The sequence below is a fragment of the Ammospiza caudacuta genome, chromosome 13 (genome assembly GCF_027887145.1).
Source record: "Ammospiza caudacuta isolate bAmmCau1 chromosome 13, bAmmCau1.pri, whole genome shotgun sequence".
Classification (NCBI taxonomy): Eukaryota; Metazoa; Chordata; class Aves; order Passeriformes; family Passerellidae; genus Ammospiza; species Ammospiza caudacuta.
Window position 1 is genome coordinate 22,280,596 of NC_080605.1, and position 25,176 is coordinate 22,305,771.

A 25,176-nucleotide genomic window follows, 5' to 3' on the forward strand; every position below is an offset into this window, starting at 1 on the left:
GCGCGGCCGCGGAGGTTCGGTTGTCGCCGCCCGTCCTGGCGGCGGAGGAGCAGCGGCGCCGGTGTCCCGGCGGGTAGGCAGGGGCCTGCAGGGATTGCAGCGGCGCCGGTGTCCCGGCGGGTAGGCAGGGGCCTGCAGGGATTGCAGCCGGGGTGGCGGGAGGTGCGCCCGAGCGCGGAGGCAGCGCCTTCGGAGCGTGGGCTGCCTCGGGTCTTTCGGCAAGGGGGTGGCCTCGGAAGGACGCTGGTGGTGCTAGGCGCCTCAGGTGTGCTGCAGACACCTCACCGGAGTGGCGGCGTGATGCATGCGGTTGATTGCTGCATAGTACGAGCTTTGGGAACCTAGCAGACCCACCTGCTGTTACACTTTAGGGTTCTAGCGTTGCTTTTTATTTCTTGCGATTTGGAAGACCTTGTTTCCTATAAGTAGTCCTGAAAGGGATGATGCAGTTAGGTCTTAGTTGTTGAAATATGGTGCAGGAAAGTGTCATGCAGACCAAGGTTGATAACGTTGAAGACATGGGGGTTGTTTTTCAAGTGTTGTGATGGAATCCAATTCTGTGTAGAACCTGCACGTTCGAATCAAGAGCCATGTGGTCAGCTGATGAAATCGCTGGGTTATGTTACCTGCATTACAGGACCAGACTTCCTAAGCAGGGGAAACCAGATCCAAACAGGGAATGGACTTCCCTGGCAGCTGTTGTCAAAGTGGAATCAGCAGCCCAAAGAGAGGCTCTTGATAGTCCAGAAAACTTGCAGGGTAAGAATGAATTTTGGAGATAGGGGTGGGAGAGAACGAGGGGTAGAGAAGGTTCTTCATGCTTACTTTATATTTCCTTTTTTTAAGATGCGTTAAAAAAGACATAAAATCCCTTCCTATTCCATTGTCTCCACCCAAATTCTTTACTCTGTGATTATTGTGATTCACAACTTCTGTCTGGAAAGAGGTGGTTTTAGTGAAATGCTGTTCTTCCCAGACCTCAAACAAGACAATGAAAGCCTTCATTTGGCTGTTCAATATGTGGTGAAAGTCTAGGCAGGGCCTGAATTTCCTAATACAAACTCTTGAAAAAACGTGTTTGATAGAATGGGAGAAAGGTTTGCTCTCGTGTAACAGGTTACTACATCCTGTGTTTGTGTTAGTTTGTCATCATCTTCTTTTCCTTTAGTGGCATGTCAGTGTTGTTAGGCAGATTGTATCCCATATTTCTTATTTTTTATGTGCCTAGGAATGCTATGGCAGTGTCTGCTGTGTGCTGTCTAGCATATCAAGCCTGTCTTAGCATTCCTTCTATGCGGTCCTAGCACTATTTTCCTAGCACTAATGCTTCTATATTCAGTTTTCAATCTGTTTCCTCTCTGTAAGCTTGCATGATCTGCCTCTCTGTACATTCCCTTCTACTCAGTGTTCTGTGTGTTGTCTTACTAGAATGACTGTATGAGAGCAATGCTTCTGGCAATAGTTGGAGGTGATAGCTTTTTCAGTTAATGTTGTTTTTTTTCAATTAATGTTGTTTCTCTTTCAGTAACTAAGGAAGTTGTTGCTATGGGAACTGGAACAAAATGTATTGGCCAAAACAAAATGCGAAAAACTGGTAAGTATGATATTAAATTCAAGAGCAGACTACCTCTGCTACCTTCTTTCTTGCTGGTGTCATAGAATCAGTGAAGATGTCCAAGGCGTACTGCTTAGACTTGTTCTGGATTGAAGGCAGAAGTGTTAAGGCAACCTTCCTTCATCAATGAGTGAGGAGCTTTGGCAGCCACAATGGCTGCCAGGAAGGTTTGCTGCACTTGCTGCCTCAAAGGTGAATGAACTTTTTCTATTTGGAAATTTGTGGTTTAGTCCCTGAGTCTGCATGCATACTCAAAGACTTCATAACAAAAAGCAAAACAAAACATAAGCCAAATAATTGTGCTTTGGTTACCTGTTGCAGTGTAATTTTGTTGGGGTCTGATGCAAGAGGTTACCACTGCTGGTACTAACCAGCAGGAAGGTACTAATAGGGTTTTTCTTTCTGACTGCATATTACTGCTGGATAGTTTTAAGCGTTGTACAGTAAGTGTATGGGATACGTACACAGCTTCTTGCAACTACCATTTCTTACTGTGTATTGTAGGAGACTTTCCTTGCTCTCTGTGTCCATTTTTTAATTCATGCTGTATCTGTCTCCTCCGCTAGGACAGGGAAGAAGCTGTAGTAATGACAAATGCTGAAAAGTGGCTAAGGGTGCAAAAGTGTTCATGCTTGTGAAGGTACACGGCTTTCTACCCTCTTTAGACTTCAGAGGAGGACTAGGCTGAGATATGAGAAAGGGTTTTGCCTGTATCTGGTTTAGGCTACTTCATATTCTCTATAGTGTCCTTAATTTTGAAATTAATTAGTGGAGCAAAAGAGAAGAAACTAGATTTTGTATCTTTAACTTTTTGCATGTTTCTTGTGATTTGGCCATCTCAGAAGAGTTTTGATAAAGACATTTTTCTGACTGATTTAGGAAAATTATGATCAAACTGTTGTATCATTTACAATCTAGATATTAAGAGTCTAAGTAGAAAATTGACTAGGAAAAAGTAACACTAGTTTGTTTTGCCATTGTTTCTCTTCAGTGATCTCAAATTTAGAAAACACTCTCCGCTTATGATAACATTTTAAACTTGGTGGTAGGTCATGTTGATGGTTATTTGTTAGATCACTTCTAAACTTTTAAAGGTGTTAAGGAGGATTTCTGTCGCTTGGCCTTTTATGCCTGAAATAAAAGATGATCTACAGCTCCAGTTCCTTTACATGGCATAACAGGCAGATACTGTTCAGGAAAGCTGAAGATGAGATGTGCATACTTAGTAAGTACCAGAATTATTTGCAGGAAAAATAGTTTAAATTGTTGGACATAGTTCAAAATGAATCTTCAGCCAAAAGCTTAACAAGCACTTGAAATTTTCTGGTGGAATGTGTTTTGAGAATATCAGGATTTACCCTTGAAAACAAAAGTCAGGAAGATTTTGAAGGATGGTAGTGTTTATTCAACTCAAATATCGGAAGAATAAAAATTTGGTATTCAAAAAAGTCTCTGACTTGCTGCAGACTGAGTACTTTTATCCTTCGTTTGTGTAGGCTGTTGACCTCCTTTTGTCATGATTGGAAGTTTAAATATTTTGCAATACTCTAAAACCAATGGGAAACTTACTAATAAATATGGAGAACTGTCCTATGTTGAATTCCATTTGTTTTGTCTTTTTTTTAGTAATGATTTAGTATTTGCATTTGGGTTTTGGTTTAGGAGACATTCTGAATGACAGCCATGCTGAAATTGTGGCCAAGAGGAGCTTCCAGAGGTGAGGCATGAATGAAGTTTTACTCAATGCTGTAACAGTGCTGTTACTCAGTGCCACCTGAGGTTGTTGTGACAAAAATTGTTTGACCTATTGCTGAAGTAGCCAAATTTTGTAGCTTCACATATGAGAATGTAGTGAAAGACTGCATTACTTCTGTGTGGGCAACACACTTTTTCCTGTTGTCAGCAGGATTTTAGCCTAATTTTTGTACTTCTAGGCAGTGTTAAGGCCTTTTCACAAAAGCTTCTTTCTTGTTCTTCTGGAGCCTCTGTATGAAGAATTAGGATCTGATTTCATCTGACTTCAGTGCAGATCTGATGACTATTATTCAAGGATAGAATTTTTGCTCTTTCCCGTATGCCAGTCCTCTTGTTTACATGGGATAAACTGGTTCAGGAAACTGAGCCAGGGGAACAGTAATTCTGCAGAAATTAGTACGTTTCTTGCAATTCCATGTCACTAAACTGAGTCTCATAGAATAAGATGAATTGCAGAGTTGATAAAAACACACACAGTGGTGGGAGAGGACCTTATCTATACAGTTTGAGATGGTTAACATTAACCCCACTGGACCCAACTCTTTGAGGTCTGTTACTAAAGTTCCAATGATGAATTTACATTTATTATGTTGGATGCTATCTCTCTGTAGAAGTGTAACTGATTGGCTCCTGATAGACTCCCATCAGGAAAGAACAGACTCTAGAGGGCATTTAAGCTTTGTTTTTTTCTCATGCATCAAAAAGGAAGTCAATGTTTCATGAAAACTTTCTGCCTAACAGGTATCTTCTCCATCAGTTGTGGCTTGCAGCTTCCCATCAGCAATGCATTTTTAGTCCAGGAACTGAAACTGGGAAATGGAAACTCAAACCAAATATTATCTTTATTTTCTTCTCCAGCCATACCCCATGTGAGTATGCTGGAGTGAACCAAGTACCATTGGTCCCACTTGTAGAGTCTTTTCTGCCCCATGTCTTTCTTTTGTCTCTCTTTGGTCTGGATTGAGAGTGAGGCAGTAATTCATGTTTACAAATACGTGCCCCAAGATGTATTTGACTCCACAGATAGATTTGGCATTTTATCTCACTGGATGTGATTCAGGAGAACTCAGTAAGTCTGATGTACTCTTCATTATATAGTGGAATGTTGCACTTCAAACAGTAGCTATTATTTTTCTTTCCAGAAAATAATATGGACTTGTCAGAGGTCCTGCCATATAGCCTAGTTGCTTTGCTTCAAGCATTATCTCCTCAGATTAAAATTTTAATAAAAACTAGTGGCATTTACCACCATCCCTAAAAGCAACCAAATAAAAGATACCCCACACCCAGCCAACAACCACCCCCACCCCCATGAAGCAAACAAAGAAAAAAACCCAAACAAACACCAAAAAACCTCCAAACCAACAAGCAAAGAAAAAACCCAAAACCAAGCAAAAAGAAAAACAAGGGAGAAGAGCAAACACTGACTCAAACAAAAACCCCCAACAAATCAAAACCACGCTCCTGAAAAACAAGAATAAAAGCCCCATTCATGAATCATCACTAGCTCCCCAGCACAAAACTTCTTTGGGAATGTAATGAAACTTCTGTCACGGAAAACATTATTTGTATGTTTAAAAAAAACAGCACCACAAAGATGAAGATCTGTTGACAGAATGAAGGAGTGCAGCGTCATGGTCTACCAACATACCCCACATCTTGATGTTACCATGCTCTCTCACTGGTGTGTTCTTCAACTGCTAGTCTGTTACGGAGCAAGGGAGTTTTAAGAACTCTCAAAATATGCCTCATCAGTACTTCAGAGTGAGTTAGTTGCTCATACTTTTTCATGATCTTGAGTGCATTGCTGGAATATGCAATATTATTTTTCTTCATTAGTGCATTTGAGAATAGAAATTACATCTCCAAATTTATTAGTGGGAATAATTTCATTGCTTTTTTTTTCTCACATTGTGAGAAATTTCTCACATAAATCAGCAGACCTGTCAGGTTTGCTTAGCTTTGAACTGAGTTTCAGAATTTTGGTTCTGAGCTTGTTTCAGTGATACAGATTAAAGTTTTCACCCTTACTTGACAGATTATTCTTTCATTAATCTTTTGAGGTTCGTATTGCTTGGTTAGATCAGGCTGGTTTTCATGTGTCTTCAGCACTTCTTGTAGTCTGTCAAATGCCTTTGTTACCTTTTACTCTATAGGTTGTAAATTTTGCTTTCTTGGTTATCTCTTACATAGAAAGCAGAACTTGAAATGAAGCATATATTGGCTCAAATTTCAGTGAGATTTGATTCAGCTTGGCACAGGACAATGTTGTTTCAAAAATGTGTTCTCGTAGTTAAGTTTTCCTGAGTTCAGATCTGTGAAAGCTACTAGTAGTTGCAATATTACTGGTATGATGTGTTCCCATCACAAGATGGGTTTTTGGCCACTTTCATGCTATTTCTTTTGTCCCAGGTGGAGATGCTTCTATTTTTCCAATCAGTGAACCAGAGAACCAGCTTCCTAAGCCAGTGACTGAAGGTCATGCAGCTGGACAATCAGCAGAATGTAGAAGAGACCATAATCACTTATGTCCAGAAGATGAAAGAAAATCAGAGAAGATGGCAAGGAATTGTATAATCAAGAGAATGAAAACTGATGATGGTGGTTGTTTTTCCATAACCACTGAAGACCTGGCTGTTCAACATGGATCTGTGAAACGAGAAGACAACGCAAATCAGAAGAGCTGTCAATGTTCTGCAGAGATGCAAACAGCTAATAAGGAGAGTGGCTTAGTGAGACCAAAGGTAGTAGATGTTCATAGAACTGGAGCCAAATGTGTACCTGGAGAGCTGGATGATGCCCGAATACCTGGGCTGGGGTACCACTGTGTGGGATTATTACGAGTGAAGCCAGGTCGAGGAGACAGAACATGCTCTATGTCCTGCAGTGATAAACTGGCTCGCTGGAATGTGTTAGGGTGTCAAGGAGCTCTTCTGATGCATTTTCTGCAGTATCCAGTGTATCTGTCAGCAGTTATAGTGGGAAAGTGTCCATATAGCCAAGAAGCTATGCGGAGAGCAGTTATTGAAAGGTAAGTGCTCTCCTCAGATGGTGCATATGGAGACAGGGAGCTTTGGAAGGCAACGTATGCCATACAAATATTAGAACTTTAGCAAGCTTTCAATAATGTGTCTTGTAAAATCCTGATAGAGGATCTGGTAAAGTGTGAGCTGGATGAGCAGATGTGGATTGAAAACTACCTGAATGACTGGGCCCAGAAGGTAGTGATCATTAGGCTAAATGTAGTTAAAGGTGTAAGTAGCCATGTACCCCAGGGATCAATACTAGGTCCAAACTTATTTAATATCTTCATTAATCAGTCATCTGGGTGATGGTGCAGACTGTATGCTCAGACATTTTACTGAAGACTCAAGACTGAGTAGTGGCTGATCAACCAGGACATTGTGCTGCCATCCACAGCAACCTCAGCAGGCTGGAGAAAAGTGGGAACTTCATGAAGTTCAGCAAGGGGAAGTAAAAACCTGCACCTGGGAAAGAAACAGTCCCATGCACCAATATATGCTGGGGGCTGCCCAGTTGGAAAGCAGCTTCACAGAAAAGGACTAGGGGTTCCTGCTAGATGTGAAGTTGAAAATGAGCCAGTAGTGTGCTCTACCAACAAAGAAGGCTAATGGTGTCTAAGGCCACTTTAGGCAGAGTGTCGCAGTGGGTCCAGGGAGATGATCCTTCCCCTTCGGATGTGGTGGGACCACATTTGAAGGGCTGTGTCCAGTTCTGGGTCTCTCAGTACAAGAGGGATGTGGACATACTGGAGAGAGGCCAGCAGAGGGCCTTGAAGATGCATAATGGGATTTTAGCATCTCTCATATGAGAAAAGCTGGGACTACTCAGCCTGGAGAAGAGAAGGCTTGTAGGCATCCTGTCACTTTGTATACGTATGTGAAGGGGGGTGGTAGGGAAAATGGACCCAGGCTGTTTGCAGTGGTGTTGGTGATAGGACAAAAGTAATGGGCACAAACTGAAGCATAGGAAGTTCCCTTGGAATGTCAGGAAGCACTTGGTTACTTTGAGGGTGATTGAGAACTGGCAGAGGTTGCCCTGAGAAGTTGTGGAGTCTCCTGTCTTTGAGTTACTCAGAAATTATCTGGACACTGTCCTGAGCAGTTGTCTTTAAGTTGCCCATCTGGAGAATGATGGTTGGACTAGATGACCTACAAGAAGTCCCCTCCCACCTCAGCTGTTCTGTGATTTACTGCAGCGCTTCAGGACACATAGTATGTGACAGATTGTACTGGTCAGCTGGAAGAAGACAATTGTGTTACACTGGAGAGGAAAAGCTTATATGTGTTTTCATGGTTGTAAAAATTTGTCTGCTTCTTTAATCTCAGTTGCATCCAAGACCTGATCTTTTTCTTGCTGTGTGTAGTGGAGCTCTCATAACATAACTGTCACCTCAGGGAAATCTGTATGAGAGATGAACTGAACTGCTGCAAAATGAGGAAGGTTATCTCTTGTGCACTGGCCTTCTTTCTACTCAGATTCTTCAGCTGATGAAAACTATCCCAGCAACAAGGATAGGAAGTGAACATTTTTCTTACTTGGGAGGCGAAATCAGTAGAGTAGAGCAGTAGAGAATGGTAAATGGATTTGGGCAGAGTGAAGGGAAAGGAGAGCAAGGAAAAAACCACTCTGTGTAAATATTGTAGTGATTAAACACATGCTGTTTTTTTCTTTTATGATTGTAATGTCATTCAGTATGCAACCATAATTTAAGGTAACAAAGAAGAGATTATACATGGAACTCTAGGTGTACTTTGTGTGTTTTTAGGCATTGATCATAAACCTTTAGCCTCATGAAACAATTCCCGATGTAATGCAGTTGACTATGTAAATACCTTATGATTTTTATTTATCTTTGTGATTGCAGAAGTGTATTGCAGGTTTTGTCCTTCATTTGACTTAATTAATTATAATAGCTTTTAAATAGACCTTTTTAAAAGTCAATTTATTTTTTTTTTTTAGGATGGACAAGGTCCTAGTAAACTAATGTGACTTTGGGGTTTTAGTTAGTAAATATTTTTCTGAAGGGAAAAATGCCTCCAAAACTCGTTGTCTCACCTATATAACTCATGTTCGATTCAGTTTTAATGTAAAAGAAATGTATTTTAGATAATGAAGGGAAATGGTGCAAAATGGTCTTGTTTGGGAAGAGCATACTGAAAATTTCTGTGTTTCCTGTAGGTGTCAGCACATCTCATCTTTACCGGATGGTTTTCTCACTCAGGAGGTTAAGCTGCTGCAATCAGATCTTCAATTTGAACATAGCCAACAGGCAATTCAGGAAGTTCAAAGTAACAGCAAAACAAAACTTGTTCCTTGTAGTGCAGGTGAGTTAATTTGGGCTAGTTGTGTAACTGTGTGCAAAAGTCCAAATAGAAATGAGATGGGTCTGGTTGTTTGGAATGGAACATCATTCCTTGCCAGTATGCTAGTGGCAAAATACAAAAAGCAAGAAATTATTTTCAGGTCATGACTTAATTGTTAATAATATTTGTCTCAGCCTCTAGTTTCCAGTAGGAAGTTTTCAGGCTGAATAAACACTTGGTTGATGTGATTAAGAGTTTATAATTAAACACAGACAGAAAATAACTAGGGGAAATAAAAGTTGAGTACAAGAAGAAAACAAAAGACTTCTTGTTTCAGTTAGTTTTGCGTTCTCTTTGGTAATGAACAAAAGACTTGCCGTGCTGAGTTATGTTTGTAATTGCTCCAAAAATCTGTGAATGAGGAAAGAATACAGAGTAGTGTAGTGTAAAAGTTGTATTGATAGATATTTTAGGCATGGCAATTTTTTGCCGTGGTGATGAATGAATGCTTAAATCTCAATGTGATTTTGCAACATGGTCTCATTTGGGAAAAAGAAAAGGAATTGCCACTCTATGTGCATGGCTAAGCAGTTTCTTTAACTTGGACATGCCTGCCTTCTGCTTCTGATCAGACTTTTTCTGAATCAGAACTGGAAGTTTTCTATTACAATACAGCTAATGATAAAATAGAATGGAGATAAAGTGTTCCTTAATGAAATTCACATTCATTAAATTGGAGTTATTTACAAGTGCCAGGAGGGAAAATACTTTCATTTTGTGAGATAAAAAACAAATTTCATCATTGAAAAGTAGTGCCAGTTGAGTTACCAAAAAAGGCCTGAAAGCAGCTGTGACTAAATTCAGTGTATGTCTTTCTTGCTGTACACTTCTCAGGTCATTCTGTTAAAGAAAGATGAATGATGCCTTAGCACGCTTTTTTATGCCAGGTGATTTCTTTTCTTGAAGGAATAAAAATCAGAATAAGCTCTAAATTTAGGACTGTTGCACAGAGTATTGAAAGATGCTTGATAGGAACATTGCAGCTGTTAGTTTAGGAAAGTACCTTTTCTGTTTAGTGCTTTGAAGTTGGAGATAACGATGAAAAAGTGAAAGAATAGAAGATGTTTTAATTTTTAAGTAACTTTGTAGCTGCTTGTCAGAAACTGATATCCTCTAACCAAGTGATTTTTAGATATTTCACATGTGGCGGATTTAATACCAGTCATATGTATCTAATGTTATTTCATGTTACACAGGATTGTAATTTACTAGGGTGATACAGCATTGTGCTTGAATCACTGTGTAAGTACAATTGGCAGCATACAGCTGAATTGTAATACAAGGATGAGTAACATAAGCAGTCTTTGAGCATCTTGAGTAACAAGATGGTCTTAGGAGTGAATGCATGTGCAACTATTCTGCCTGTTATGAACACAGAGAAGAGGGAAAATTAAGAAACGGAAGCTGTCTCATGGTAGTAGAAGTTGAAGAATCTGCTGTTTTGCTATGAAAGGACAGATTTGACATGTCAGTTTCTGTTGACATGTTGCTGATGCTTTGCTCATTACTTAGAAATTGTAAGGTATTGTATATAGAGTTTCAGCATTTAGAAGTTTACAGTCTGAGAAGATTACGAAGTTCTCAGATTTGGGGTAGAGTTTAAGGCTGTTGGCATTTGCTATCTCTTTCAACAAATTATTTTTGTATGACTACTACCTAATAATGTTTTTCAAGTAAAGTCTACAAATATTTGGTGTGTGTCAGTTATCAAACATGAAACTACTTAGAGTACACAATAAAATAGTAGCAGGCGGTAAATTAAGAAAAACAGAGTGACTGGTGCAAGTAGTTTAGGGCAGTATTTCACAGCCTGATGTGAAAATAAGCCATCTAACTCGGAAATTTCTTCATGCGTTGTCTGGACTGGATGCACAAAAGAAAGTAGAATCCCCCACAGAAATGGAGAATTACAAAGCTGAAGGCCAGAAATTTAGAGGCATGGATTATTAAATGATCTGACTAAGACGAAAGCTCTGTGTGTGTGTGTGTTTTTGTATTTTTAAAGTAAACATTCTGTTACATACTGGAATTCTGGCCCTGGAAAACCATGGTCCTCTTTCTAGTTTGAATTATTTTGGGAAGCAACACATGAATAAATAGAATGAAAGGAACTGTTAGGTGACAAGAGCGTCTCCCTTGTTCATAACAATGTCTTCTGCAGCTATCAGTTGGAGTGCAGTCCCTGAACAACCTCTGGATGTCACCTCAGACGGCTTCCGCCAGGGAACAACAAAGAAGGGGATTGGGAGCCAGCAGAGCAGGTGTGAGAGTATTGTTATATCTAGACATGTTTCATTTGTTAGCTTACATGCCTTTGTCAGCTCATGTGATGTTGTCAGAGCACGAGGAAATCTAGAGAATGGTGAAGAAGGAGGAAGGTAGAGAGTAGGGAAAAAGGAAGAGTCGCTGTGTAAGGGAGAAAGGGCAGTTGGAATAATGGAAGTTAGATGAGAATTAACAAGTTTATCCTATTTCTTTATCCCTGTTGAGAACATTGTAGATAATGGTGGTGAGGAACTGTGATCAGTTTTTATTAAAAGGATGTTTACTGTTGAAGGAAACAGAATTTTTGCTTTCTCGTTTTGACTGTGAAGGAAATGTGTGCAATATTGCTAACATAGGTGACCTAGGTGACTTAGTGCATCTTTTAAGACAGACTCCATGTGCACTGTAGAATATTTATTTTCAATATGCGATATGTAAGTATTCCAGAAAACATGTGAAAGATCAAACAAACCAGCTAACCCCTTTTTCTCAGTAGGATTAAATGTGCAACACAGCATTTGTGCATCAGCTCTAAAACTTGAGAGCCATCTCCTTGCTGGCAATTAGCACAAAAGAGTAAGAACTCAATTATTGTTGAAAGATCCTCTTCTCAACGTGTGCTTGAAGTTCGCTAAAACTTTCAAAAGTTATTAGAGCCTACAAGACTGTGATTACAAACATCTCGTTTCCTTAGGAAATCAGAATTAAAAACAACGTCAATGCACAAGTGAACTATTTATGCTTTTGAGGTAAACAGTCACAAAAGGAACTTTTATAATGAAAATAAGGAATTTACAGCCTTATTGGGACTGATGGTGCTTAATAATAAACAGGACTTGTATTTCAACATTCTTTTTCCTCTCAAGGAATCTCAGGGTGATTGCTGGGAAGTGTTCTTTGAGGGTTTTTTTCCCCCTTTCAATATGCTAGATAACATTAAATACAAGGACGGTAAGGCTGACTGACTAAAAGGAATTTGTAGGTAAATGTCTGGTATGTGCTTTTGTTAATGCTTAATTAACTAAACCACCAAATACTACAAGATGAAACTTTGACAGATTAAATTGAATATTAAATTTTAGAGCATCTTTGCATGCTGTCATCACCAGTGCGGTTCAGCAGGGCTCTGTTTTAAGGCCAGTGCTTTTCAGCCTCCTAATAAATGACTTGGATGCGGGACTCAAAGGTACACTAAGTTTGCCAGTGACACTAAATTGGGAGAAGCTGTTGACTCCCTTGAAAGAAGACAGGCCCTGCAGAAAGACCTTGACAAATAAAATGGTTGGGCAATCACCAACCATATGAAGTTTAGCAAAGACAAATGCCAGTTTCTGCACATGGCACAGAGTGACATGCATATATGGACAGACTGGGGAATGAGAGGCTGGAATGCAGGGCCGTGGAAGGGGACCTAGGAGTCCTGGTTAATGGATATGAGTCAGCAGTGCCCTGGCAACCAGGAGGGCCACTCTCATCCTGGGGGCCGTCAGGCTCGGCACTGGTGGCTGAGTGAGGGAGGGAACTGTCCTGCTCTGCGCTGCTCTGGTGCAGCCTCACCTCCTGCGGGCAGTGTTGGGCACAGGAATATAAGAAGATAAAGCTCTAAGCATCCAAGGAGGGGGCCATCAGGGATTGATGAAGGGTCTGGAGGGGAAGCCCTACAAGGAGCAGCTGAGATCACTTGATTTGTTCAGCCTGGAGAAGGGCAAACTGAGGGCAGGCCTCACAGCAGGCTACAGCTTCCTTGTGGGGTGACACAGAGGTGCAGGCACTGTTCTCTGCTCTCTGGTGACCGATGGTGGGGCCTGAGGAATGGCTGGAGCTCTGTCAGAGGAGGTTTAGGCTGAGTATTAGGTAAAGGTTCTTCACCTTTACCTAGAGGTAGAGGGTGGTCGGGTGCTGGACCAGGCTCCCCAGGGCAGTGGTCACAGTGGTCTGAGTTCAAGGAGCATTTGGACAATGCTCTCAGGCACATGCTAGGATTATTGGGGTTTTCCTGAGCCAGGAGTTGGACTCGATCCTTGTGGAGATTCTATGATACTACGCAATTTTTGATGTTCTTAAAACACATGCTAGCAACATAGGAAGATTTATTTTTTTTAATTGATTTTGTTTTCAGTGCTTGTGGAGAATCAGCTTGTATTTGTTGCAGAACTGAATCTGTCATTGTTAAGACAAGTACACAAAGATAATTAAATAGAGCAAACAGCTGGGCCATTCAAAACAAAACTGCACTTTATAAACAATGATTGGATTCTGGTTGCCATCTCTTTGGGGAAGTAGAAGGGCTCAAAGCTGACGGATGTATATAGTGTCTTCTAAAGGTCTTTAAAACTTTGTCTCACTTTATTTTTTGATGAGCCTCTTTGTATTTAACTGCCCTGCAGCTGTTGCTGAATGTGTCCTCATCACCATTGTGAAAACATCAGCGTTGTTCCAGATATTTCTGCTCCTTCTTTTATTTGTTTTGAATAACACAAAATTTAACAGTTTGTAAAAAGGTTCTGCTTGTTTGTGTCCCCTGTTCTGGGACTAGTCCTTCTGGCTAAACCTTACTGTAGCTCTGAACTGATGACAGTGCAGTTTCATGCAGATAACAGTGTGATATTAAAGTGTTCATTCTGCAAACTGGTGAGTGCTGGCTGGGAGAATGGGGCAATGCAGCTTTTTGTCAATATAGCATTCAAAACTAAGGGAAAAGGCATGCGGGCAGCTTGGATGGGGTAGAAAAAGTTAAATGATAGAGAAGTTTTTACATTAACTGAGAAGTGAACATAATGCTTTCTATCAAAAGTGTTTAGCTGGGATGTTCTGCTGTAAGGTGGAGTGAATTTATGATTTTTTTTTTCCATCAGAATTCCTAATTTTAAATTTTTTTTTATATCAGATCCAAAATCTGTAAAGTGGAACTCTTCCATAAATTCCAAAAGCTGGTGACAAGTATTTCACAAGAGGATCTACCAGACACTCTACGGTAAAGACATGTATCATTGCCTTTAGAAGAATGAATTTATCTTAATGAAACTGAAGAGTACTGTAATGATACAGTATCTGCTCATGAATCTCATTTTAGATAAGTCCATTGTTAAAGTTTGATACTTGAAAAATGTGGAAAGAGATGCAAGATGAGGAAGTGGTGTTTGTTTTTGAAAACATGAGCTATTGGATCAGCTGCCTGCACCTCTCTACCCTTGGATGTATTCAAATCCTACATCGCAAAATTACCATGGAGTTACTGATACCTAGTTGATGTTCAGTAATTCTGTCAAATTCCACTTCTTTGATTCACAAGAAGGAAGAGTTTGAGTAAAAAAACCAATTTTTTCTTTGTTTCTTTTTTTTTTAGGTTTAGGGTAAAATCAGTTTTCAGCTTAGCATATGGTCGAGTAAGAGCTACTAAAGTGAGATGGTGCTCTTTCTGCATTTTTCTCTCATATGGTTGGTAAGGATAGATAGGGCTCTTTCTGCAGTGCATATGTTGCATAAACAGAGACCTTCTGGGAAGAAAATAAAGCAGCTTTTGTCTGAAGATGCCATAGTTGGAATTTTCCTTTACATTATTAAGAACAAATTTGGTTTATCAGACTGGAGTTAATTACTTCCAGTAATCATCCAGTGTGGCATAGCATTATGTCCATTATGTATTTGGTGGTGTACTATAAAGCAAAGCATAGTTTCACATGTACAGAAACTTAGTTCTCTTTTATTTTAGAGACTTCTGGGAATGTAGAGGGTTCCAAATCCATTGCTACGGAAGGTTTATTTTATTGTAGACTTACTTCCAGATATAATTTCACCAGCTTTAGGATGCAGTTATCCCAACTCTTGAGCCAGTTTAACTGCTTGTAGCTGCTGATGAGGTGGTCCCACAGCATTTCAGCCAGTAGCCAGCTGCTACTGGCTGTTGATTCGTGTTTTCTGCCTTGTATCAGTAGCATTTCTCCAATCTCATGATGAACCAGTTCAACTAGGTAATGTGGCTGAAAACAATTTCCTTGTCTTCTGTGTTTTCTCTCGGACTAAGGAACTTAATGGAAATCTGAAACAGATAAAACCCATGCCAAGGAAGTAGGAGGCATATGTGACTGAAAGAAGGGGAGATAGGCCATTTCAGCCCTTCATGGTACTAAGATAGTAGGTGCAACAAACTTACCCGAAGTGCACCCTGGCTCTTTAATTAATGGATCTTGCTTGCTTTTGAGTTCTGTTGAATTAAACATTGCAGTTACCTTCTGTGTCTGTGGAAGTGTCTTGTAACTGTTTCAAAGTTTCAATGTCAATATGGACCATGCTATTGCTGAGATGCTTTAAACTGATTCTGTAAGTAGAGATACTTTGTCCTTAAATCAGTTTGAAATATAAAATTTTTAGCCTCTTTTGAGTGGGCGTTTGTCCTCACTTTTTTAGCCATCATAATTTCCTCAAAACAGACTGTGAACTTGTGCATTGTTGGGTAGGTGACTCATTATGCTGATCACATGCTGCTTACATAAAATCACTTCACCTCAGGGCTTTTCTAGACCACTGGCCTTGTTTCCTTTGACTTTTTTGTCCTCTACTGTTTGTCTGTCTGGGCTTCTCCTGACTAAGTCCAGCTGATTCACAGATGTGAAGTTGTTTTTTTACTACACAAACTTTATTTATACAGAGGAGGTGCTAGCTCACCAGTCAGCTTGTGCAGCTGGTTGCCTTGGAAGTATTTTCTTTTTCCTCCTCTTCTTTTGAAAAGCAAAATTAAAAAGTGTCTTCGTGTTGCTGTTTCCTTCATCTTTCCTTTTTTTCCCTACATGGTATTCTGATGTTTTGATTTTTCTTTCCCTCTTGGAGTCTGAGTGAACTTCAGATAAGAAATCCTACACTCTCCAATTGTTTCTTTAAACTTCTGTGTATTTAACTGTTACCAGTTTTGTATTTTCTTCACATTCAAATGTATCTTGTTATCTCTTCCCTCAAGTGGTTGGCTCTAAAGCTGTGCTATCATGCAGTTTCCTTTCTCCACTTTGACCCTAAGTTCCTTCCCTGACTCTTCTAGTCCACTTCTCTTGCCTTCCATTTTTTCTGATCCATCGAGGAATGCTCATTCTGTAATACTTTCAGATTTGCTGAATAGCTAGTTTTGTAGTTGTAGGGTATATTAAGACAAGGGTTGTTCTTCATGTAATGCTGCCTTCATTTACTGTTGTCTACTGTCAGACTCGGGAACTGGGAATTTAAAGCTTTACATGGTACATGGAACTGATTCTATTCTGATGTTATTTTGGTTTGTTTTTTTGGCTTTTTTTTTTTTTTTTTTTTTGTTAATTTGGTTGTTTGTTTTTTTTTTTTTTTTTTTTTTTTTGTTAGTTTTGGTTTGGTTTTGCTTGTTTGTTTGGTTTTTTTTTTTTTTTTTTTTTTTGTGTGCGTGTATCTAAATCTGCTTCTCCTGTTTTTTGTGACTTTCTTATTCATTCTTCACACAGAAGGATCTGTGTGGGTACTGTTGAATTGGAACAGGTAGACAGCCTACTGGGGCCAGAACTTTGCTGGCTCTTCTAAAAGGCAAATTTAGGTATTTGTAGTAGTATAGTTTATCTAAGATCTTAAGCATGACATTCATCAATTTGGGTTTTTTCAGGATTTAGTTTATTTGCTTTCAGATGAGACTGAGAAGGAGGTGGTGTTTGGCTGGTATGAGCTACTTCACCAAGAACCAGATAGTACTGTATAATGCTGTCCCACCTTCTTTCTTCTTTTGCAGTAATTCTTACGATCTGTCTTCTGTGCCTTACTTAAATTCTCACTCCTCTTAATAGGTAGACTAATGTTGTTTATTTATTACCTGTTACCGCCACCTATCATACCTAATTTTCTTCTGTTGATTCCCTCTCACATTATCATTTTGAAATTACTGGTGCATAAATTGATTCCCTTCTGTTGATTCTCTCTCACATTATCATTTTGAAACTGGTCCTTTTTTTTTTTTTCTTTTCATGTTTTCCATGCTCACTGTCAAGGGAATGTGACACACCATTGGACAGTGTTGTGCTATTGTTAATCTGAATTGTTACATAAAATCGTCTGCAGTGTTATTTGCAGATCACTTGATGGTAATGTGGCAAAGGAGATTTTTTTCATTACTGGGGTTTTTTTTTTTCCCTGCTGTTAGGAAAAAAAACATGCCTTAGTGACCACCTGGGGAAGTGAAAACCTTCTCTTGTCATACAGTGGCATCCACCGTAGAGAGTCTCCAGGCATTGCTGTTTGAACAAGGTGTGGCTGGCTGTGTGGCCCTTTGTTTGAATCTAAGGGAGACTTTGTAAAATAAACCTGCCCTGACTTTCTTGCTGGGCTTGTTAAATTAATGACTAATCCTCTTTTCTCTTAAATTGTAGTCAGGAGCCATCACAATTAAGATTGTACTACTATTCTTCCTTCCTGCTCAGTTCACAATATGGAGGATTCCAGTTCCAGATCCAGTATAGATAATGGGGTTCCGTTACCATTCCACTGGCCATGGTGGGGGAAAGTTCTAGTGGGGCACTTACATGGGACTTTTGAGAGCAGCTCACAGGTTAGTTTCACAGAGTATGAATAATGTGAAAGAGGTGGAGAAAGCAAAATGGATTGGCTGTGATAAGAGCGTAGAGCAAGTTTTTTAAGAGAGAATACATCTCCCTACAGAGACAGGTTCTCCACTCTTGCACCTTTCTAAACACAAGGTTTGAAGGATAGATATATGGCGTGCTTTGCATGTCATGGTATTTTAGAAATAAGTTCATGGCAGAATGCTGAGTGCCTCAAACACAGCTTCTGATGATCTGCTGTTATGGTAGAGCTGTGGGGGTTTTTTTTGGGGTGCTCATAATTGCCTTTGAGCCTGAGAGCCTGTTTTAGAGGTTAGTGCAGTAGTTCTCAGACCTCACAGATTAGGATTCCTGCAGTAGTTTGGCTCTTTCTCTTTCTTGGTGAAGGTCATGTTGCCTATGATCTTCCCTTCATATTGGGTTTAATGTATAAACATTGCCTATCCCATGTGGCTGGCAGGTGTTTTGGCAAAGGAAGCTGAAAGAGGTTGGGGACGGAATGCAAGGAAAGGAAAAAAAATCTTCATGAAATTGTCTTACAGGCACTTGTGTTCAGATACTCTAGACTTGCATTTCCCTGTTTTGAAAATCGTTGGTGTAATGTACTCAGCAGTGATCAGTTGTTCTGCTGAGATTGTGGGGCATAGTTGCTACTTGAGGAAGGGGAATGACACTAAAACTGACGTGTCTCTTTTGCTTTAGGGAAAGAAAAGAGAGTGTTTTCTCCTTTGTCTCGTTCTTCCCTGTTAGTTTTTTGTTGGAAAAGAAAAACTGTCTAGTTCATTCTGTCCTTTTCCAGCGTGTTTTCTAGCATGCTAAAGCTACTTTCAGCTAATTCAAAGCACCCTAGCTACCTTTTCAGCTTTGCTTCAGTGGCTTTCGCTGTCATGGAACACAAACGTTTCTAGTGCTAGAAGAGTTGTTTTGCTTCCTTTTGCAAGATTGATGACGATGTCTAGCTTTAAAGCCTGGGTGTCTCCAAGTCTCCCTAGAAGAGAATTTCACTAAGTAGTATGGAAGAGTTCATAGGAGATCATCAGGTCCTTAGATGTTTGATTTCTTTTTTCATTTTGTGACCTCATATTCAATAGGATCATAGAATTGTTTTCATTTTTGTGCATTTTCTGTCAGGATGAAGACACTAAAAACCTACTGGGACTACAAGGAAGCTGCGTTAAATTATCAAGAAGCCTGGAGAGTGCTGCGTAGCCAAGCTCTGCTGGGTTGGGTCAAGAATGCTGAGGAATACCTGCACTTCACATGAGAATCCATGTGACTATGTGAATCCAGGAATAAGCTCTGGTCCACAGCAGATACCTTTGTAGTTCAAGGGCCAGAAAATGACACCCTCTAGTTTATGTGCTTTAAAGAGACAGGAGTGAAAAGGAAAGCCATTTAGAGAATACTTTTATTTTTACTGAGTTGAAGCCCCCTTTTTATTGAAATATAGAAAAGGATCATTGCTGACTTTAAATTCTGAGCTGCATGAAATAATATGCTTCCAAAAGAAAGGAAGCAGTGCTGTGCTATCCTGGTATCTGAAGGTAGGGGCTACCAGCCATAGTCATTGCAGTGAAAAAAATGTCAACTGAAATTCAAGCATTATTATGGAAAATTTTAGTGCCACTTTTTTCTTCCACTTTTCATAATGTTATTGTTTTTCTGTTGCTGGGACAACCCTCATGTATAGTAAGTAATACTTTCATCATTCTGAGCTCTTCTTGTCTGGTGCATGGAAGAATTTTCTGTGTCCCCCCCCCCCCATTGCTTCTAACTGGAAAAACTAGTTCTGTTAAAGCGTCTCTTTTTTTGGGAATCCTTCATATATGCTGCTATTTGCTAAACATAGCCTCAGATATTGCCACAGCAGAAGCAAAAGCACTGGGAAGGAGTCTGTGTCAAATAATACTACTTATGTTATTCTGTGCATCTCAGTTTCAGGACTTTGCCAGATAACATTTCAACTGCTTTGCCTCTGTAGGCAGGAAAGAAAACTCCTGAATGACTTGGTTCAAATTGGCCAATCCTGTGTAATTACAGGCAAACATTTACCTACTTTTCAGTGTTTCAAGCACCGCCCATCTCCGTGCTCCCTTGTGGGAAATGGTCAGTTAAAAGCAGAAATGCTTCAGCTATTTATGTCACTGGCCCTTGTGTTCATTAATAGCCTGGCAAAGGTGGAGATGCTTTGGGGAGTATTGAAAGTAGTCTCTGGCATGTTCCGTCTGTTTTCTCTTGCCATTATGCTTTATTACCAACTAACATCTGCATGACAAGACAGTCAACACTGTGAGCAGTTGTGGGGGAAGCAGTGTGTAATCCTCCTTAAACCTTCTGTTCCCGTTACTGCCTTTTGTGAGCAATTTCAGGACTGTGTAACTGCTCCTGAGCCCATTCCCCTTTTGTATTTTTGTCTTGTAAACCACAATTCATAAAATATTTGGACAAGGCAATGTCAGGATGAAGGAAATGGATAATTTAGAACTTGAAAATTCCTTAGTGATTTGATTTTTTTTGTTGTTCTTTGGTGGTCTATAATTTTGGATTTGAAAAATGGGCACAGCAGTTCTCCAAACAGCCTTTTTTGTCAACCTACTGAGCTACATATGGGACCAAACAGTACACATAACGTTACACTATGAGAAGTGATAGCAGCAAATCCTTGTTACTTCACACTCAGTTTAACTTGTCAAGGAAGAATAGTTCTCTTGTTGAAGAAGTAACAACTTGAATTATGTGTGTATATGCCCATTCTCTCAAATCCAGAAGTAACATGCAGAAATACCAGTTGTACTGGTGAGGGGGAAGTAATTTTATGTGTTTGTAGAGGGCAAGGGATTATGTAGATTAGGGACTTGCAGTAGTCATCAGAGGATAAAAAATGGCCAGATGCCATTGCACATGGGTTACAGGGTGAACTGCTGAAAATAAATGGTAGCTGTTCATGTAATCGAGCAAGTAGTATTCCAAGGACAGAGTTCTACAGTGTACCTAAAGAGCTATCAGTAGATTTCCAGGTTCCTGACATTTGCCTTTGCTGAAATCTTGGAGAAACTACTAACTTACCATACCTAGTTTCGCATAGTTAATCAACAATGTCTGCAGTGAACCTGCTGACCAGACTGGAATGTTCCCATTTCCTATTCAGCTGCAATATTAAAATGGGTTACATAAGACTAGTTCTGTAGTCATGCATCAGTTTTCACATAAGCAGTTATATGATTTAAATTCTTCTAACTCTTTTCTACAATTTGAGCCTGGCTGTTAGGATTGTTGCTGGTAAGATTTTTTTGTGAATTTCTAAAATACTCGTGAACTGTAGACTGTTGCTGTTTTGTTACCTGTCAGATTTAAAAGTAGTTTTTGAGGTGCTGAACACTGATGCTAACTTCACTTCTTGGATGGAGCTGAGGACATATTTAAGCCTAGAGCAAGTCAGTGAATATGCAAAGAGAAGGAAAGAGCTGAAACAGAACAGCATTTAAAAGGCTGAGGGGCTAAGCCTGTGGGAGCTCATCCTCGACTAGATGGCATTTCTGTGACGGAAAATCAGTATTTAAATGCTGCATTTGTTTCATTTGAAAATGTCAGGAAATGCTGTTGGCAGTACCATGAAACTGATTTAAAAATCAGAAGGGAAAAATGCAGAGATAGGAAAGAACAGTCTCTGCTTTTGTAATTGGTAGCAAACTAAACTTGGATCACTGTCAGCAGGTCTTTGGAAGAATTGCTCCTGGAAAGGAACAGTTGATATGTTCCAAGCCCGTATCACTCCTTTGCGCTGGTATAGCTGATACCCCGAAAAACAAAGATAGGCAAGGCACAGGGAGGACAGCAGCATGCAGAGACTCTGCCACAGGAGAGCAGAGTTGGCAGGGAGGGAAGCAGCAGGAATGAAGTGCCCACAGTGCATGGTTAATGAGGACAAGCAAACAAGTGGGAGTGGGAGCAGCAGAGCACAGGAGGGCACCAAGATTCCCACCATATGTGTAAAATCAGCACATCTGTATTACCCAGATAGGGCCTTGCCTGTCCCAAACTTGTTTGGAGACCAATGGCTCTTAATTGCCAAGACAAACTGTAATCATTGAGTAGAATTTCTTTAACAGCATCACTGTTAGAGGTGTTATTCTGTTTTCAGTCCTAGTAAGAAGGCAGGACAGACTCCCTGCATATCTTGAAGGAAGTCAAAACCAGAGCATAGAAACAAGTGGTTTTCTCCAAGGGTGAGAGTAATCATGTTTGACCTTGAGGCTGTAGTTCCACAAGACCAGATGTTAGCATCCCACTGTCTTTGGAAAAGCAAGGTTTTGATCTTCACCGTGTACTTCCACTGCTCACCTTAACACAGGCTGGAAGGCTTACTGATCTCAGTACATTGCGAGTAAACTGAAAAATATTTAAATCGCTATATTTGTAGAAAAACAAACCATCGGCCCAAAACAAGATGCAGCCTTTCACTAGGAGTTAAAAGATCTCTGCAATAAATCCATTAAGCATTAGAGGAAAGGAAGAGCCAGGGTTGTGTGGCTGAGGGCAGAATTCTGTTGGCAAGGAGGAAAGAAAGGCATTGGAGTTTTGTCTCAGACTATCTGATAATGTCATAAGAGGGCTGCAGCAACAACAGGTGCATAATACATACAACTAAAATATATACATGTAGAAGCAAGGTATTTTTTGAGGAAAGACCATGTAAATGGTCTAAATTTGGTCTATAATAATGTCTATAATGTGATAATGGTCTATAATAATATACTCAATATTGACTGAATGCTAAATTCATCCAGTACTGGTTTAGTTATATTGGAGATAACATTTCAGTTTAGCTTAAAGATAAGTCACATAGAGGTGTTGCTGTCTTTGTTTTTTGTTCAGTGCATCAGTAGAAGGGTTAACAGAAAATGAAGATCGTATGGGCTCAAATGCTTAGTAAAATTTTACAGGAGTGTTCTATCTAAAGGGATGCATTTCACCTCTGAATTTCAAAAGGAAATCTCTTGATATTTTATTGCCATTTAACATGTATCTGCAGATGAAAAGTGAAGTTACTGCTGTAGAACTTTTATGCTTACATTCTCTGGAACTGCTTGCGTGTCTGGGCTCCTGAATCTAAACTAATAAATACAGAGATGTTAAAAGTGAGCAGTTTTGTGGGGGTTCTAGGGGCTTATGAAGGGTAATCCAAAAGTTACCTCAATCATAACATCTTCCCTTGGTTTTAGATCTGTTTGCTAGCATGTAACTAACTTCAGCATTTTTAAGTGTTTCTTACTCCTCTGTTAACAGCTAAGAAAAAATATTACTTGGTGAGTGTAGAAAAATGGTACCATTTCAGCATAAAGGAAACAGAACATTTTCCAGTAATAAAAGGTAATTCAGAAAATGACAGGTGAAACCACTTTTCTTCATTCTGAATCAAAAATTCTGTTAAGAGTAAACATTAATGTGTAAAAAGGGAGTTAGAAGTAATTTAGGATGGAAGCACTGACAGAATGTTGCCTAAAGCAGTGGTTTACAATGCAGCGCTATTCTGACTAATGAAAGGCTTACTGAGATCTTGTAACTGTGATGTAACTGTTGACACAGTAAATGTGATGCATGTGCTTTTACTGCATCTGAAAATGCATTTCCAGATGCAGTAAGCACATGCATCAGTTACTGTGTCAACACGCAGTAATAGGGTAGTGTCAACCTTTCACAGCCTCCTGCATTCACATTTTTGAGTCCTTTTGCCAATACATGTGAATGACTGTGGAGCTAAACAATTCTAGGCGTAAGGTATCGTCGTGGGGGTTTGAGTTAGTATGAATTTGATTTAAGTTTGGAAGTGGTAAATTCCACTATAACTGGAAGCATTTTAAGAACTAGATTCTTAGGCACCACATAGTGTGAAAATGAATTAAAACTTTTTAACAGGAATTTAAACTGTATTTAGCGTTTCCTTGCTGGCGTCGGAAGGTCAAAGTGATGCTAATTCTTCAATGCAGTGTTATCCTTTAATATCAGAGTGCAAACTCCAGCACTGTGCAATTAGGTCAGTTAGCTGGTTTTTCCACCCTCTCCCACACAATCCAAGGATTTGCCTCTAAATAGAAGTAGCTGTGAGATATAGTAGCTCTGAAGCTATTTGTTTTGAAACCTACAAAGAGCTCCTTGTTTCTTCCTAGTGGTATCAGCAACCACACACTAAAGTTTGAGAAGCTGTACAATGTCTAGTAAGTAACAGAAGCAGCTGTGTAGCATCTAGTAAATGTGATGAGTAACTTTCTGGCCAAAATGAAGGTAAAGAAATGACAGCACTGCCTGTTTGTGACAGGAATTTTTATTGTACTTGTTTGTTCGTTGAGAAAGGAACATACCAGCTCAATTCAACACGATCAGCATCTTGCTCCTGGCTTTGGATAAGCTAGCAAATCCAGTGTTTCCAATACTAATTTATTCTTTTTATTTTTCTTACACCACCATCTCAAAACAGAATAAATGTGTGTTCTTCTCTTCATGTTTTAGTAGCCCAACTACTTTGCTTTATTATTTAATCTATGTCATCAAATGTATACCCCCAAAGAACTGAGGCTCTGGGAATTCATAGCTGTGAGAAAAAATAATGCACAAAACTAACAAAACTTTCTTTTTATAATTTAACAGTCTAATAAAACAAGACCTAGCAATATATTAAGAAATAAATCCAGTTACAAATGCATGTATATAGAAGGAACTTCTGAGGATGTCAGAACAGAAAATGATCAGCTATTTACAAGATACACAGCAGAATGATACAGTAGCCAAGACCCACCATTCAGAAACCAAATGTGTTCTCTCCACTGTAGGCAACATACAAGAATCCATCCTCATCCTTTTCCTTCTCATAAAGTTGTCCCATAGTTAAGCTTAAAAGGGAAAAAAAGAGAAATGGTTTGCTTGGCTCATGCAAGTTGTCAGTGTTAACAGTCAGAACTTCATATAAACAAGGATTAATAAAAGCTAAAACTATTAAGTCTGTGTATAGGTTACAATACAAAAAAATGAGTGTAAATGAAAAGCAGTTGACTCCTAATTTAGAGAAATGATCCTGGACTCTGCAGAGTAAATTTTCTTTATTTCTTCACAAATGCCTTTGTCAGAATGCTTCCTTATTTTGTTGGAAATTGGTCTCTAGTTTGAAATCAAAAAGAAACCCTAGCAATTACTTGGCTGCTCAACTGCTCCAACCAAATAGTTTTACAAATAGTTGGAGCAGTAGACATCAATTGGGTGCACAAATGAAGCCTCCTCAGCTCACCTTTCTCTGACTTCCCAAAACTGAGAAAAGGCTAATGAACTGAAAGATGGAGATGGATGTGAGTGACAGGGAAAACAATGACATCATTCTGCCCAGGAGAGGAGCTGGGAAGATTTGTAAGCAGTACTTGAAATGGAAGTGAATTGGTGAGTAGTAAATAGATCACCAGTCATTGACATCCTTCTCTCCTCATACAGAGGTTTATGAGCAGAACCATGAACAGATTGTGGTTTTGTTTATTGGTTAAGAAGTTACCATTTTTACATTAATATTGAATTATCAAAGCCCTGTTTTCCTAGCTGAGATGTTACA

General features: G+C 39.5%; 2 protein-coding genes across 3 annotated transcripts in view; one reads left to right on the top strand and one right to left on the bottom strand.

The window, feature by feature from the left end:
- On the top strand, positions 1-24,694 carry ADAT1 (adenosine deaminase tRNA specific 1). Of its 2 annotated transcripts, XM_058813244.1 has the most exons (10): positions 1-73; positions 638-759; positions 1,526-1,594; positions 3,278-3,332; positions 4,112-4,239; positions 5,783-6,401; positions 8,573-8,718; positions 10,919-11,018; positions 13,910-13,996; positions 18,717-24,694. In XM_058813244.1, exons 3-10 carry the CDS (start codon positions 1,546-1,548, stop codon positions 18,847-18,849), a joined length of 1,317 nt encoding a protein of 438 aa, XP_058669227.1. In that variant the 5' UTR covers positions 1-73; positions 638-759; positions 1,526-1,545; the 3' UTR covers positions 18,850-24,694. The 2 variants fall into 2 exon arrangements, with proteins under 2 accessions (XP_058669227.1, XP_058669228.1); XM_058813245.1 differs by lacking the exons at positions 1-73; positions 4,112-4,239 and having other exon boundaries at positions 702-759.
- The window catches only part of GABARAPL2 (GABA type A receptor associated protein like 2), a 4,784-nt gene continuing 3,499 nt past the window's right edge, over positions 23,892-25,176 (bottom strand). The window contains exon 4 of the mRNA XM_058813246.1: positions 23,892-24,472. Within this exon, the coding sequence (XP_058669229.1) occupies positions 24,382-24,472 (91 nt within the window). The 3' untranslated portion in view covers positions 23,892-24,381. The remainder of the gene's footprint in view (positions 24,473-25,176) is intronic.